The sequence below is a fragment of the Oncorhynchus tshawytscha genome, linkage group LG18 (genome assembly GCF_018296145.1).
Source record: "Oncorhynchus tshawytscha isolate Ot180627B linkage group LG18, Otsh_v2.0, whole genome shotgun sequence".
In the NCBI taxonomy this organism is placed as follows: Eukaryota; Metazoa; Chordata; class Actinopteri; order Salmoniformes; family Salmonidae; genus Oncorhynchus; species Oncorhynchus tshawytscha.
Genome location: NC_056446.1, coordinates 21653503 through 21671659, shown reverse-complemented (window position 1 = coordinate 21671659; position 18157 = coordinate 21653503). Strand labels below are relative to the sequence as shown.

At 41.4% G+C, this 18157-nt stretch overlaps 1 protein-coding gene across 1 annotated transcript; it reads right to left on the bottom strand.

Annotated features, from left to right (window-relative positions):
• Positions 1-4734: 4734 nt before the first annotated feature.
• Positions 4735-17073, bottom strand: gata4 (GATA binding protein 4). Its single transcript, XM_042300829.1, has 5 exons — positions 16243-17073; positions 8975-9141; positions 6601-6808; positions 6266-6399; positions 4735-6087 (listed from the first exon to the last, which is right to left on the bottom strand). Exons 1-5 carry the CDS (start codon positions 16766-16768, stop codon positions 5962-5964), a joined length of 1161 nt encoding a protein of 386 aa, XP_042156763.1. The 5' UTR covers positions 16769-17073; the 3' UTR covers positions 4735-5961.
• Positions 17074-18157: the final 1084 nt, after the last annotated feature.

Sequence of the window (18157 nt, the reverse complement as noted above, 5' to 3'; positions counted from 1 at the left end):
ATTGACATAATTTGAGTCAATTGGAGGTGTACCTGTGGATGTATTTCAAGGCCTACCTTCAAACTCACTGCCTCTTTGCTTGACATCATGGGAAAATCAAAAGAAATCAGCCAAGACCTCAGAAAAAGAATTGTAGACCTCCACAATGGTTCATCCTTGGGAGCAATTACCTGAATGTACCACGTTCATCTGTACAAACAATAGTACGCAAGTATAAACACCATGGGACCACGCAGCCGTCATACCGCTCAGGAAGGAGACGCGTTCTGTCTTCTAGAGATTAACATACTTTGGTGCGAAATGTGCAAATCAATACCAGAACAACAGCAAAGGACCTTGTGAAGATGCTGGAGGAAACTGGTACAAAAGTATCTATATCCACAGTAAAAATGAGTCCTATATCGACATAAGCTGAAAGGCCGCTCAGCAAGGAAGAAGCCACTGCTCCAAAACTTCCATAAAAAAGCCAGACTACGGTTTGCAACTGCACATGGGGACGAAGATCGTACTTTTTGGAGAAATGTCCTCTGGTCCGATGAAACAAAAATAGAACTGTTTGGCCATAATGACCATCCTTATGTTCGGAGGAGAAAGGGGAAGGCTTGCAAGCCGAAGAACACCATTCCAACCATGAAGCACGGGCGTGGCAGCATCATGTTGTGGGGGTGCTTTGCTGCAGGAGGGACTGGTGCACTTCACAAAATAGATGGCATGATGAGGATGAAAAATTGTGTGGATACATTGAAGCAACATCTCAAGACATCAGTCAGGAAGTTAAAGCTTGGTCGCAAATGGGTCTTCCAAATGGACATTGACACCAAGCATACTTCCAAAGTTGAAGCAAAATGGCTTAAGGACAACAAAGTCAAGGTATTGGAGTGGCCATCACAAAGCTTTGACCTCAATCCTATAGAAAATGTATGGGTAGAGCTGAAAAAGTGTGTGCGAGCAAGTAGGCCTACAAACCTGACTCAGTTGCACCAGCTCTGTCAGGAGGAATGGGCCAAAATGTTACGGTTTTCTTCCGGTGAAGGAGAGGAGGACCAAAATGCAACGTGGTTATTCATAAACATCTTTAATAAAGATAAAAATACGAACAATATACAAAAACAATAACGTGAAAAACCGAAACAGCCCTATCTGGTGCAACAAACGACGGGAGACGGGAGACTCTGACGGCTCATGACAGACGGGAGACTCTGGCGGCTCATGACAGCTCATCATGACAGACGGGAGACTCTGACGGCTCATGACAGACGGGAGACTCTGGCGGCTCATGACAGACGGGAGACTCTGGCGGCTCATGACAGACGGGAGACTCTGGCGGCTCATGACAGACGGGAGACTCTGGCGGCGCTGGAGAGGAGGAAGGCTCTGGCAGCGCTGGACAGGCGAGAGGCTCCGGCAGCGCTGGAGAGGAGGAAGGCTCTGGCAGCGCTGGACAGGCGAGGCGCACTGTAGGCCTGATGCGTGGTGCTGGCACTGGTGGTACTGGGCCGAGGACACACACAGGAAGCCTGGTGCGGGGAGCTGCCACCGGAGGGCTGGTGCGTGGAGGTGGTCCTGGATAGACCGGACCGTGCAGGCGCACTGGAGCTCTTGAGCACCGAGCCTGCCCAACCTTACCTGGTTGAATGCTCCCGGTCACCCTGCCAGTGCGGCGAGGTGGAATAGCCCGCACTGGGCTATGCAGGCAAACCGGGGACACCGTGCGCAAGGCTGGTGCCATGTAAGCCAGCCCGAGGAGACTCACTGGAGACCAGATGCGTAGAGCCGGCTTCATGACACTTGGCTCGATGCCCACTCTAGCCCGGCCGATACGAGGAGCTGGTATGTACCGCACCGGGCTATGCACCCGCACTGGAGACACCGTGCGCACCACAGCATAACACGGTGCCTGCCCGGTCTCTCTAGCCCCCCGGTAAGCACAGGAAGTTGGCGCAAGTCTCCTACCTGGCTTCGCCATACTCCCTGTGTGCCCCCCCCCAATAATTTTTGGGGGGGCTGACTCTCGGGCTTCCATCCACACCGCCGTGTTCGTCTCTACAACTCCATTCTCCTATAACCCTCCTCGCACTGCTCCAGCGAATCCCAGGCGGGCTCCTTCACTCTCCCTGGGTCGACCGCCCACCTGTGTATTTCCTCCCAAGTCGTATAGTCCTGACTTCGCTGCTCCTGCTGCCGCTGCCTGTCACCACGCCGCTTGGTCCTGTTGTGGTGGGTGATTCTGTTACGGTTTTCTTCCGGTGAAGGAGAGGAGGACCAAAATGCAGCGTGGTTATTCATAAACATCTTTAAAAAAGATGAAAATACGAACAATATAGAAAAACAATAAACGTGAAAAACCGAAACAGCCCTATCTGGTGCAAGAAACACAGAGACAGGAACAATCACCCACGAAACACTCAAAGAATATGGCTGCCTAAATATGGTTCCCAATCAGAGACAACAATAAACACCTGCCTCTGATTGAGAACTACTCCAGGCAACCATAGACTTTCCTAGTCTACTTCACTAACCACAATCCCATAACCTACAAAAACCCCTAGACAAAACACACCACATAAATACCCATGTCACACCCTGGCCTGACCAAAATAATAAAGAAAACACAAAATACTAAGGCCAGGGCGTGACACAAAATTCACCCAACTTATTGTGGGAAGCTTGTGGAAGGCTACCTGAAACGTTTGACCGAAGTTAAACAATTTAAAGACAATGCTACTAAATACTAATTGAGTGTATGTGAACTTCTGACCCACTGGGAATGTGATGAAAGAAAGAAATGCTTAAATAAATCATTCTCTCTACTATTATTCTGACATTTCACATTCTTAAAATAAAGTGGTGATCCTAACTGACCTAAGACAGGGAATTTTTACTGGGGTTAAATGTCAGGAATTGTGAAAAACTGAGTTAAATGTATTTGGCTAAGGTGTATGTAAACTTCCGACTTCAACTTTACATGTCACTGATGTATCCTCTGACATTCCATTCAGATGAATAAGTGTTTGCTTTGACATTATTTTGACTTGACTGTACATTTAATATACTTATGGCCGTATACAGCAGCCTCACACAGCCCTATTCACTGGGGTTTATGGGGTTATACTAAAGAATTGTACTAATCTTTATACAAACGCTTCAAAGTTGGGAGTTGCCATGTTTTCCAGTACTATATGTAGCTTTTTTTGTGTGTAGCTTTTTCTTGTATGTAGCTTGTTTTTGTATGTAGCTTTTGTATGTAAACATAATGATACAGTATTCACCTTACTTGCTCCTCGCATCAATGTTTTACACATCTCAAGCAGAAGAAGACTTGCTTTAATGCTTTTTGGACTAATTCCCCCCCCCCCCTTTTTTAAAGAATGAAGCGTAAATGTTCTCATTTGGATGGTGTTGGAGAGGAGCTGGGAGGGGCTGACATTTATTTAAATGGAGAGACCGAGGACTTGAAATCCAATGGCAAATCATCTTTAAACAGGCTACATTCCTGGGCCGACCCACAGAACTCTGTCAACAGGGTTTTAGAGCATATCAGGTCTGGAGATGATGTCAATGACGTTTTCCTCGAAGATTCCATCAACAAGAAGTTTGTGGGATTTTATAATGACATCACAGAGGAATGTGGACCAGAGGATAAGCAGCATTCATGGGCGGTTCTAGAGAAACCAGAGGAGGTCATCATGTATGGACCCTACTACCCCAATTATAACAATGGACAACACAGCGAAGATATTATCATCAAACAAACTCAAGAACTCCTTGAATCTGAGGATGTTTCTGAAGACTGGAATGTGTATCTATTCACCTTGAACAGCCCCTGTTTGGCAAGAACCATTGAGCCATGTATGCTAAATCTAACACGGAAGGCTTTTGAATGGTACACCCACCATGGGGTTAGGACTTCTATTGGCTACAGAAAGTGTTGGGGCTTCAAGGGAACCAAAGAGAATGTATTCAAAGATGTCAGTTATGCCCAGTTCGAGCTATTATTTGGAAGTCATGATTATGAAAACTACCTGAATAGGATTTTTAAAAATCCTGGAAATAATCTAGTCCCATTATGTGAAATTCTGTTCTTGACTATCAAAAGATGGCTGAGCCAGGAAAACAGGAATTTTAAATTCCATGTAGATAACACTACTCCACAAAAGGGCAGAAAAACCTATTTCAAAAAGATCTGTGTAATTTCAACATCAGGTTTGCAAGACGAGAGTGAGGTCTTGACACAGGAAATAACCACTATGCTTGAGGCTGTGCACTCCTCTCTTGTAGATGAAAAAGAGTGTTTAGAGGAGTATCTAGAGAAAGGGAAGGCATTTGCCCTTGATTACAGTTTCGACCCAGAAATATGTGACACGGATCGTACTAAACTTAGACTGTCATTTGAGCAGTGCTGGAGAGTCATGGTACAGGACCAATATGCTGATCTTCTCAGGGAGAGATTAATCAAAAGCTTCAACAGGGGGGTTGTCCAGCTTTTCATCAAGGATGTCACCGCTCTTACCAAAGACTACATACAGATTGGTCAGATAAAGTTTCCAGATCAGGCTTGAGAAGTTTTCGCCATTGTCCCTTGAATTGCTCTTTGCTTCAGCAGGGATATTGGCCCTTGACTTGTTGAAACACAATGCACAACACATTCTATCTGTCTGCCTATTTGTCCTCTCGTCATTTTGCTGAGAAAGAGTGATTTTCTTTTTGAATGTAATATGTATAATAACACTGATGTGTCAAAATTGCTTGTCTTTATTACATTCCTCAGTATAGCTACAGGTGCACACTAAGGAAGGGCATCAAGTACAGTGTTAGTTAGTGCACATCGAGCTCATGGAGATACAGGTGCCATCTCTCACTGTGTAGTAGGGCTTCTCAAGGGTAACTTACAGTATATCACAATGGTGTATTATACAATTATACTGGAGTGAAGTCTTTACATAGAAATGTATGTTCATATTTTCACGGTCAATTACATGTGACAATGCTCCTCTATTTCCATACCAAATGTGTGTTTACCCCCTGCAATTTACAAGCAAATCAAGGCATAACATTTTATAGTTAAAGTATATGTTTTGTGATCAGTATTTGCTTCCAAATGCTTGTTTCTTGAATGAAATATTGTTTTTGTTTTCAGTAGAACAAATACCAGGGTGTAGAACCTACCCAATTACACTGAAATAAACAGACATGGAAATATCAGAGATTACTACAATTATTTTGGGGAAGGATCATCTTTTAGAGTTCTTGCTTGTAGGAACACACTCTGCCCCTTTCATGGGTGCACAATTTCACTATGATCTACAGAGGGTGGTATGTGCCACTAAATCCATGTCCCATTCATCACAAGCAGCTTAGTAGCCAGGCTAGGTAGTTTATCAGTAAGAGATGACAGTATATTTTTTTAAATCAAATAATAGTTTTGTCATACACAAGATCAATGCAAAAAGTCACAGTAAAGATGACTAGGATGCAAATGTCATAGTAGCTAGTAATAATACATTAGGAAAAGGTGAAAATAATTGACAGCATTGTTTTTGCAGTAGGCAATCACACTATACAGAGTGATGAAGTCCATGGAGTTCATTCAACAGTGACGTCCGGCGAGTGGGTAAAAGGAAATCAAATCACTTTGAATAAACAGAGGATTGTTTTTGTCTTGTCCTATATTATCCCTCGCACATTGGAGGTTCCTGTAAGCACAGGGTAATTGAGGGAGTGCGATCAAGGCCTGCTATGTGTGCTTCACTTTTTCACTCTTCTTTTTGTCATTGGTTCTCTAGATATAGATTTCTCCACCTGAACAGTTCTCCTTATGTGTTTAATTCCCATCTTTCTATGCCGGCTGGTTCTGTATGTCTGTGCTCCAGACCTAACTTAGTGCCGGAGCTCAGAAAGGCAGGTACAGTAGCTGTGCTGTGTGTAGCTCGGTGTGAGAAGTCAGCGGTGGTCCTCTCTGTCTTAGGCCAGGATCAGGCTGTTCCAGGGCTCGTTCTTGGAGCCAGAGGACCCACCAGGCCCCCCAGGGGACAGCTTGAGGGGCAGGGCCCCACCCTGGGCATTTATATACGCTGGGATGCCCGAAACCTGGAGGGACAGGAAGACAGGTGGGCTAAGAGCTTTGTGTGTGTGTTTGTGTGTTTGTGTGTTTGTGTGTGTGTGTGTGTGTGTGTGTGTGTGTGTGTGTGTGTGTGTGTGTGTGTGTGTGTGTGTGTGTGTGTGTGTGTGTGTGTGTGTGTGTGTGTGTGAGAGTTCATTGACTAACCTGTGTGTGTGTGTTGTGGTGGTGTGAGTACAGGCTGAGTGCCTCTGGTTCTGTCTTTATCTGGCGAGGCTCCTCTGAGTTACAAGGAGCACTGGGAGTGCTGCTGGGAGTGTGGCCATCCATGCCTGGAGTCCCTACAACACAGAGACCAGGGTTACTTTACACACACAGACACACACTCACACAAACACACACACACACATTCACACACACACACACACACACACAAACACACACACACACACACACACAGACACACACACACACACACACACACACACACACACACACACACACACACACACACACACACACACACACACACACAAACGGACCAGGTTTGGACTTGTTGAGGTTCTTGGGTTTGCGTTTGCGGGTCTGAATCCCCTCCTTCTTCATGGCTAGGGGGCGAGGAACCCCATGTAGTTTCATGTAGAGACCACAGGCGTTGCAGACAGGCTCTCCCTCTGCGTTGCGTCTCCACAGTGTGGTGGTGGTGGTGTGGCAGTTAGTGCACAACAGACCCACTCTTCGAGACGCAGACTGAAACACACAGAGAGAGTGAGAGAGAGAGAAAGAGAGGGGGAGAGAAAGAAAGAGAGAGAGAGCAACAGCGAGAGAGCGAGATATAGAGATGGAGAGAGACAGAGAGAGAAACAGAGAGAAACAGAGAGAAAGAGAGCGAGATAGAGAGAGAGAGAAAGAAAGAGAGAGAGAAAAAGACAGACATAGAGAGAGAGAGACAGAGAGAGGGTGAATCAGATGAAATCCACCACATAAAATCAAATCAAATGTTATTTGTCACATGCGCAGAATACAACAGACCTTACAGTGAAATGCTGACTTACAAGCCCTTAACCAACAATGCAGTTTTAAGAAAAATATGTGTTAAGTAAAAAATAAGAAATAAAAGTAACAAATTATTAAAGAGCAGCAGTAGAATAACAATAGCGAGGCTGTATACGGGGAGTACAGAGTCAATGTAATTGAGGTAATATGTACATGTATAGTTAAAGTCGGAAGTTTGTAGGTTAGGTTGGAGTCATTAAAACTCGTTTTTCAACCACTCCACAAATTTCTTGTTAACAAACGATAGTTTTGGCAAGTCGGTTAGGACATCTACTATTTTTCGACAATTGTTTACACTGTATCACAATTCCAGTGGGTCAGAAATGTACATACACTAAGTTGACTGTGCCTTTAAACAGCTTGGAAAATTCCAGAAAATGATGGCATGGCTTTAGAAGCTTCTGATAGGCTAATTGACATAATTTGGGTCAATTAGTGGTGTACCTGTGGATATATTTCAAGGCCTACCTTCAAACTCATTGGCAACGCCTGAAGGTACCACGTTCATCTGTACAAACAATAGTACGCAAGTATAAACACAATGGGACCACGCAGCCATCATACCGCTCAGGAAGGAGACGCGTTCTGTGTCCTAGAGATGAACGTATTTTGGTGCGAAATCTGCAAATCAATCAACAGCAAAGGACCTTGTGAAGATGCTGGAGGAAACAGGTACAAAAGTATCTATAGTCACAGTAAAACGAGTCCTATATCGACATAATCTGAAAGGCCGCTCAGCAAGCCACTGCTCCAAAACCGCCATAAAAACCCAGACTACGGTTTGCAACTGTACATGGGGACAAAGATCGTACTTTTTGGAGAAATGTCCTCTGAACTGTTTGGCCATAATGACCATCGTTATGTTTGGAGGAAAAAGGGGAGGCTTGCAAGCTGAAGAACACCCTCCCAACCATGAAGCACGGGGGTGGCAGCATCATGTTGTGGGGGTGCTTTGCTGCAGGATGAACTGGTGCACTTCACAAAATAGATGGCATCATGAGGGTGGAAAATTATGTGGATACATTGAAGCAACATCTCAAGACATCAGTGGTGTTACAGCTTACATCAAGTTACAGCTTGGTTGCAAATTGGTCTTCCAAATGGACATTGACCCCAAGCATACTTCCAAAGTTGTGGCAAAATGGCTTAAGGACATCAAAGTCAAGGTATTAGAGTGGCCATCACAAAGCCCTGACCTCAATCCTATAGAACATTTGTGGGCAGAACTGAAAAAGCGTGTGTGAGCAAGGAGGCCTACAAATCTGACTCGGTTACACTAGCTCTGTGAGGAGGAATGGGCCAAAATTCACCCAACACATTGTGGGTAGCTTGTGGAAGGCTACCTGAAACGTTTGACCCAAGTTAAACCATTTAAGGCAATGCTACCAAATACTAATTGAGTGTATGTAAACTTCTGACCCACTGGGAATGTGATGAAAGAAATAAAAGCTGAAATATATAATTCTCTCTACTATTATTCTGACATTTCACATTCTTAATATAAAGTGGTGATCCTAACTGACCCAAGAAAGGGAATTTATACTAGGGTTAAATATCATGAATTGTGAAAAACTGAGTTTAAATGTATTTGGCTAAGGTGTATGTAAACTTTCGACTTCAACTGTAGGTAGAGTTAAAGTAGGTATGCATAGATAATAAACAGAGAATAGCACCAATTTACAAAAAGTCTGTATTTACACACATACAGAATGAGAAAGAAGAGTGGGTGGGAGAGAAAAAGTGGAGTAGAAAGATTGGGAGAGAAGGAAAGAGAGAGAACTACAGAAAGCCAGACAATGCTACTGTCATGCTTTTTGTGTGTACTATATGTTGAAGATGAACTCTTGTCTTGTCACCTACCAGCCGTCTTTGGGGTTTGATGAGGGGTCTGTTTATACCGTTCACCTTATGGTAAAGTCCACAGGCGTTACACAGGTAGTGGCCCGTACCATCCCGTCTCCACAGTGGGGTGGACATCGCCCCACAGTTCACACACTCACGCCCCTCAGCAAAGTCATCATACAGCTCTGTTGGAGGGAAGGAGATGAGAGGGGTGGGGGGAGAGAGTTGAGAGAGAGACAGAGAGCTATTGGGAAGTAAATGCAAACACTACTTACCTAAACATTACATAACAACCTAAAATCACAGAATAACATCAAACAGTTTATCCAGTCTTGAAAATCAACTCAGAGGATGCTAGTGTGTCACTGCAGAAGCAGGGCAGAAGCAGTGACAACTCCTGACCAGAAGACGGTGCTCTCTCCCTCCTGGCCATACTAAACATAGAACTAGATAGAAGACTAATCTTTATATCTGTGCTCTTATTAGCGTCTGTGACAGCATGAGCAGGGCCATTAAGGCTACAAACCATAGAATCCTCATCCAGTTGACTACTTTGACTACTTTAAAATGGCGGAAACATGGTGGAAGCCCTTAATGGTGCTCAACATGCTAAAACAGCCTTTTGGCCACTAGAGGCCTCTATCATTCTCTATGACTCTAACACACTACTCCATAGAGGTCTGGAATTCTTCCTTATCTGACAGCTCCTCCCTTGATAAAGGGCTAGGCTGGAAATAGAGATGGAATAGAGCTTCATCTTATACAAATGGACAATCTCTATAGAGATACTATGACGTTTGATAAATACAATCTTCTCTCTCTCTCTCTCTCTCTCTCTCTCTCTCTCTCTCCCCCCTCCTCTCTCACACATACAGGGTATCTCCAGTCAGATGCAGTATCTAACTATATTGTCTATATACTTCATATAATCACACAGCATTTGGTATTTGGAAAACATGAATGTATGGGTCAATTGAAATTAAACCGTGTTTAAAACTATAGATGTATTATCTGATTCAGTGGGTTGTTTCTGAGGAATGTGTGTAGGCTGATATCTGGAGGTAGAGGCAGACTTCTTTCAAGGTTGACAACAAAGCAGAGCTACAGCAGTGCAGGGAAGGGCAACCTTGGGCCGGGTAGAAGCTAGCCGACACATGGCAGAAACACAAGACAATAGACAAAAGAACTGCTAAGGAACAGATGTAGCATCTAAATTTGACCTATATTGTCACAGCAAAATAATCCCGCATTGACAGGATTTGAAAGTTTAGTCCATAATCCTGCTTGATTGGTGGTTAGGCTGTTAATGAAAATGACTCAAGTAAAAGTCAAAGTCACCCAGTAAAATACTACTTGAGTAAAAGTCTAAAAGTATTTGGTTTTAAATATACCTAAGTATGAAAAGTAAAAGTACATGTATAAATAATTTCAAATTGCTTGTGTGAAGCAAACCAGATGGCACAATTTTCTTGCTTTTTTTATTTATAGATAGCCAGGGGCACACTACAATGCGCAGACATAATTTACAAACGAAGCATTTGTGTTTAGTGAGTCCTCCAGATTAGAGGCAGTAGGGATGACCAGGGATGTTCTCTTGATAAATCCGTAGATTGGACCATTTTCCTGTCCTGCTAAGCATTCAAAATGTAACAAGTACTTTTGGGTGTCAGGGAAAATGTATGGAGTAAAAAGTATATTATTTTCTTTAGGAATGTAGTGAAGTATATGTAAAAGTTATCAAAAATATGAATAGTAAAGTATAGTACAGACAAAAAATGACTTAAGTAGTACTTTAAAGTATTTTTACTTAAGTACTTTACACCACTGAAAAGTGCAATACTGTTAATATAATATGTGTGTTAGTGTGGGTTTTCAGTTAATTTATGTAAGTCACAAAGCTTCTGAGATTCTGGAAGATTTTCAAAAAAAGAGTGATCAAATGAAAATCATATATGCACATCCATGTGTATAAATCTCACAGAATGTCACTAAGTATTGTTATCTCTGTGGGTCTATTGTTGAGCAATGTCAGCACCGGCAGTCTGTGTTATAAGGTCAAGAGTAAAACATTTTGTAAAGTGTCTATTTCAATGTTCCATCTGAACACAATATAACCCTGTCCCATGAAGTCTTCATAATAACAGAATGTAGCATTTACATATTGCTGTTGGTTCTTTCAATTTCCTGAAGTTTATCAGTCTTAAGTCTATAAGAAAAACACCTTTCAATTAGAATGGAATTCAATGGTCGTGAAAACAGTCTCCCTGGGGCAGAATCTTAACTTCAGTTCCACAGATGTACCTCAAGCTTTTGGGTAAATCATGCATTGATGTCAATGAGCGTTGTGTGCGGATCTCAATTTGCAACACATAGTATGACCCCATGTGCTACTCTGCTTCCCCTGATGGGCCAGATTGGCACCAGATTGGCACCAGATTGGCACCAGATTGTTTTTTACCACTGTAGACAAGAAATATGCCTCAAGAGCATAACTGAAGGGCTTACTATTATGTTTAGAATTAATGTGATTTTATCATTGTAAATTGCTGATGTGTTTACATTCAAAACACAGAGTAAAATCAAGCACAGGCCGCAATGATAGGCCTTTCGCTCAAATACTGCAAGTTACACTAATAAGCATCTTTACTGTACATGAAAAACATCCAAATATCAGATTAGATCAACTATATTAAATCCTTACACGTAGATGTACAATATATTCCAGAATGTAACGTGTAAGGATTTAATATAGCTGATCTAATCTGATATTTAGATGTTTTTCAAGTATAATATATTCCAGAATGTAATGTATAGGGATTTAATATAGCTGATCTAATCTGATAATGGGATGTTTTTCATGTATAATATATTCCAAAATGTAATGTGTAAGGATTTAATATAGCTTGGGGAGTGTAAGGATTTAATATAGCTTGGGGAGTATAAGGATTTAATATAGCTATGGGAGTTTTCCTCTCTCCCTTCCTCTCACTCAGTCCACCTCTGGAACAATAGCGACTTTCACTCTCTCTTCCACAGTAGAGCCCTGATAAACTCAGTCTAAAGTAATGGGTTTGGATTGAAGTACAACAGCACCCAGAGAGGGGAGAGGGTTGCATTAAATCGATGTGTTATCTGAAAAACTGAAGTATCTACACTGGAGATCTCATAGGATAGCAGTTTGTTTTGATATGATCATGGTACCTTGCAATGTTATTGTTCCTGTGTTGAAATCTAAATCCAGGTTTGATGTCTACTTCTATCCGTGGTTGTCTGTGTAGGAAAGATTTTCCAATGGCAGTGATTGTAAAAATGTGGATTGGAGCAAAGACATTATCTCAGCCATAGATCAGTGCATATGTGGACAGCTCCATAGAAAAAGAGATGGTCTTACTAGATCACATAAGGTCCAAAGCAAGAAACCCATCACAGACTAAGTAACATGTAATCAGACAAAGGTGATGATGACACAATCCAAACCAGTGCTTGTGGTCAAACTACAATACTATTGTGATTAATTGTTGATCACTGTGTCTGGAGTTCACCAAAACGACATACTGAGGCAGATCCATGTCCCAGAGGTTCCTATTCAGAAGCAGATCCAGAATCAGCCAATTCATATGCACCAACTGTAGACGGCATCAGCATTAGCCGTAGCCTACCGGCTAAAGCCCTTTTGAGATGGAAGACATTTTCCAAATATACTGAACAAAAATATATATGCAAAATGCAACAATTTAAACGATTTGACTAAGTTACAGATCATATAAGGTAATCAGTCAATTTAAATAAATTCATTAGGCCCTAATCTATGGATTTCACATGACTGTGCATGGGTGCAGCCATGGGTGGGCCTTGGAGGGCATAGCTCCCCCTCAGACGATCCCGAAGGTGAAGAAGCCAGATGTGGAGGTCCCGGGGTAGCGTGACTACACGTGGTCTGCGGTTGTGAGGCCAGTTAGACGTACTGCCAAATGTTCTAAAACAATGTTGGAGGCAACTTATGGTAGAGCAATTCTCTGGCAACAGCTCTGGTGGACATTCCTGCAGTCAGCATGCCAATTGCACACTCCCTCAAAACTTGGGACATCTGTGGCATTGTGTTGTGTGACAAAACAGCACATTTTAAGTGGCCTTTTATTGCCCCCAGCACAAGGTGCACCTGTGTAATGACCATGCTGTTTAATCATCTTCTTGAGTCAGGTGGATGGATTATCTTGGCAATGGAAAAATTCTCACTAACAGGGATGGAAACACATTTATGCACTCAGTTTTAGAGAAATAATATTTTGGTGCGAATGGAACATTTCTGGGATCTTTTATTTCAGCTCGTGAAACATGGGACCAACACTTTACATGTTGCGTTTATATTTTTGTTCAGTGTATAGTAATATTCTATACATCTAACATTCAGTACACTCTTAGAAAAAAAAGTAGCTATCTGGACTTTAAAAGGGTTATTTGACTGTCCCCATAGGAGAACCCCTTAAAAAAAAATTTGGTTCCATGTAGAACCCTTTCCAGAGAGGTTTCTACATGGATCCTGAAAGGATTCAATATGGAAGCAAAAAGGTTTCTTCTATTGGGACAGACAAAGAACCCTTTTGGAAGAGTTTAGATCAGTACTGAATGTAGGTCTACGCTGTGTACTCCCACCACCAGACCAGTAAGCAGTTTTTACCTAGACTTTATTTGACATGTAAATATGGCCTAGTTTCTGACACACATGGTAACCAGAGCGATTTCCATTCCAGCTGCAATTTGTGGAATTCAGTCTTATCATTCAGTGTGAACTAAAGTCCCCCAACCACCTGCAGCAATCATACCGAACTAGTCAGGAGGGAGAATCAACCTTCATTTTCTCTAGGATCACAATATCCCGATTAAAGTAGGCTTATGAATATCTTATAACTAAATGGTAGTTTTGGGCAGTCAATGGTTGTAAATGTTTGTAAATATACCGGCACTCTAAATTAGAAATGGTAATGGTGAAATTGTTTTCTTCTGATATTTTATCTATAAGTTGAATCGTGTTTCATATTTGTTATTTGAACCTTTTTTATTCTCTCTGAGATGAACAGGAGGCGTTCTGTCCCACGGTTTTTCATTGAGCTTCGCCTCTTGCTTCAGTTTTAATTTGTGATGATAGGGTTATATCCATTCTTAAACAGAATAATCGGCACCACAAGAGTGATATATAATTATACCATTATTGTATTATCAATAACATGAGACGTTAAGCTTTATAGGCCTATATGCAGTTGTGAAATCGTGCGTAAGCAAGCGTTTTTAGATGATGAACATGAGACCAAACTAAAAACTATTTGATATTTCTGATTGATGTACCATGCATAATGTAGGAGACATCCATTCATCTTGTGGTCTGCTATTGAAAATCTTATCTGTTGAATTGCGATATCAGTTTAGGTAGAATTAAAAGTGCATTAGGTTTTCATTTTGAGTCGTTTGTGGTAGATGACTGAAATAAAATAAATATATCCTAGGCTACATTTAAAAAAAAGAGATATCAAATTCATATACATTTAATTTGAACAAAGTGGTAGGCTAAATAGGGATCATAGTTTTGGAATGTATTCATGTATTATTCGAAGTGAATGACTTCTAAATTTGCAATCTCTAATTTATGTTGATAATAACTGGGTGGAATTAGCCTGCTTTGATTTATAATGTAATAACATTTCCCTTTGCTTCTTTTAAAATGTTAAATTTGATTTATGTAGGCCTATTTTAATCTGCCATCGACATAGGATGCAGAAATTCCGAATGGAACGAATGCGTCTGTGAACGATAAATAATCTGTAGGACAGAAGGGAGTAAATAAATAACACTTATTCTGAGAAACGCGGGGATTGACAAAATAAGATTTGAATTCCCTGAATATTTGTAGTTCTACAAATGTGGATTTTTTTGAAGGTCCAATGCAGCCGTTTTTATCTCAATATCAAATCATTTCTGGGTAACAATGAAGTACCTTACTGTGATTGTTTTCAATTAAAATTGTAAAAAAAAAAAAAAAAAAAACTTCTTAGCAAAGAACTATTTCTCAAGCAAGAATTTTGCGAGGACTGTCTGGGAGTGGTCTGAGTGGGGAGGGGAAAACTGAAAAGGTGCTGTTATTGGCAGAGATGTTTGGAAATCTCTTTCTTATTGGTCTATTAACTAGTTTACCACATGGTGATATCACCATGGAAGGCAAACTTCCACCAAAACAGGCTGAAATATCAGGCTCTTTTCAAACAGCTCGTAGAATAACAGGGAAATATCACAAGTTTCACAATTTCACAGTATTATTTAAATCTCATAGTGGGGAAATATATATAAACACTTTATAATTTATTAATGGTAAAGACTCATACTATAGCCTATATCCTAAACTATTTCTTACACCTGCCCTAGGTAGGCTAGTCTATTTCCAGCTTCTTAAATGGTTTATTATACAGTTAAACTGTGTTATGATCGTTTTTTTTCTCTTTCATTTCCTTGGTTTGACAAGGCAAAAATGCCCATAACTTGACCATTAAAATGCTTTGCTCAGTCTGAGACCTAAAACCTACAATTAACAGGAATAAAACATTTTTTCTTCAACAAAAAATCCATAAAATGCAATGTCTTGGGCTGGCTATGCAGTTGGATTTTTTTTCAATGCATGCCCCAATGTGCAATATTGTCGAGCCCTAGGCCTATCTCTATCTACCCCGTTGGCCTATTAGTATTCTTTAATATCACAAATGAAAAATGATAACAAATGATGGAAATATCGTAGGATAGGCTACTCATACGATATAACCCTCCGAACGTGTTCAAGCAATGCATTGACTCTGTTTATTTCAAACCATTGATTAACGTTATCATGAATGAGACCTATACAAGTGTTTCCGTGATATAGGGTTGTATTATTTGTATGGCTTTCATTTGATGGAAACCATGTTAAATAAATAACATTATGTCCGGAAGACTTGGAAAGATATACATGTTCAAAGTTGGATACAAATGTGGAGATATATAACCTATATTGTTACGCACAGTTAAACGAACGGTTGTTCAGTGTTGACCTTTGGATAGGCCTAATAACCAACTGAATCAAGTATGACGTTTACCAATAGCTTTAATTCTAGTAATGAAACAACTGAAATATAGGCCTACTCTTGGCAATGTCTTAATCTGAATTTGAAAGCTATTTTTTTTAGCAAAACATTTGTTGATAATGGAAAACCTGACACGAAAATGTTAATGGTGGATATTTCTGACCATGTTTTCACCTGTCTTACCTAGGTTGGGGTGCCGTGTCTGGCCCCCGGACTGCAGGCTATGCAGGACGGAGCTGTCGAATGGAGACGTGGCCCACGTCCCACCCATGTTTGGACTCATATAGGCCGGGTACGGACTGTGGTAGGACCCGCCGAGGCTTCGCGTCCCGTAATGATCCCTCCCGTTGGTGGAGATGTTGAGCGGACTAGTAAACGTGTTCGTCTCCCGAGCTACGGCGACACCGGATGAGAGAGGTGGGCTGGTGGAGAAGGAGAACCGCGGGGAAACCGGAGGGTGGTGCGCATTGCCGGTGTTGTAGGGGGGCACCGACTCGGAACCCGGCTGCGCCCAGGCCGAGTGGCCTGACACGGGGTTGCTCTGCTGCGATGACCCGTGTGTCTGGAGGTAAGGCAGCGTGGGGATCATGGGGGTGACCCGGGTCGTGGGCACGTACACCGGTGAGGTTGTGGGGGAGGCATTGTGGAGGAAACTGGGCTCGTACGTCGAGGGTCCGTGGTTGGTTGTCATGGCTAAACCCTGGTACATATCTGCTCCTCTGGGGTGACCATCAGCGTTGATAGTTGGTTATGATAGCAGCTGTGTCCACAGGCTCCTCGCTAACGTGTGAATGATTGCTGGTAATCCAACAGAAATTCTGTCCAACTTCTTCTGTAAACGGACACTCGTCATGTAGTCAAACATAGGCTACCATTTCAAATGATTTTTTTCCCTTCTTCGCTGAATAGACTATAGCCTAGTGTAGGCTACAATAAAAGAATAACCATCTCTCCAGAGAGGAGAGGAGTGGGAAGCCGAGGCACAGTAATGGACAAGATTCCTGCTCTCACGTTATCATCTCTCTCGCGCGCTCTCTCTCTCACTCGCTCTCTCTCTACCTTTCTCTCTCTCTCGACCCACCCTTCACCGTGACTACTGAAGCCTACTCTACCCCAGCTTTAGTTTGAATTGTTTCCTGAAGAAGATCATACGATTAAAGAGATTGTCTTTGTAAATACCAGAAGATCAACGGCATATTTCTCAGATGAGATTAAATATGTCACCCAAAACAATAAAATATACAAGTAGGCCTACAATGTAACATACGTAGGGCTGTAATTTTTTTGTGAAGCACATGAGAAATATATATATATATATAATATCTTTATTATATATAATATAATATATAGATTTTCCACCTATTTATTTCCCCCTTTAGCAAAGTCAATGTGGCAGTTCATGTATGATCATTTTTGCTCAGACTATCACTTTCACTTTTTCATTGATTGTCACAATTTGTCAAATTATGGAACACAGTGTATCTTAAAAAACGTGTCAAATGATGTAAACATTTTATGACAAAAAGCTTTTTACAAAGCCTATTACAAATCAACTCGTTGCGCGTGATTGTATTTGTATGACTCTCACATTTCAAAATGGTTTATGACATTTACCGCCCAAGAAAATAAAAACAAAAATATGAGATATTAATAAAACATTTTCTTTAATTTGATTGAATGAGCCTGGACATTCAATAATATGTTTCACTTGCTGAATAATGAAGACCTTTACGATGAAGACCTTTATTATTGTAAATTGTGGTGTTAGCCAGTCAATAATAATAATTATAACAACAACAACACTAGGGCTTACCAGATAATAACACTATTATTAATAATAGAAACGCAATAAACAACACAAATACAACAAAACAATTAGTCATAATAATAACACAAATAATAATCCATCAATAAAATAGCATAAACACAACGTTAAATATAATGCCATTTTTCTTGACCTAACGAATGTTTCTACCATTGTTAGAGATGATGGAGACTGAGTGCTGGGTCGGTTGGTAACCTATAGAGTCACGGACCGGGCCGATGGTCGACGCCAGACAAGTCTTTAGTCCTCTTCGTCGGATGTGTCGAGCGTTGT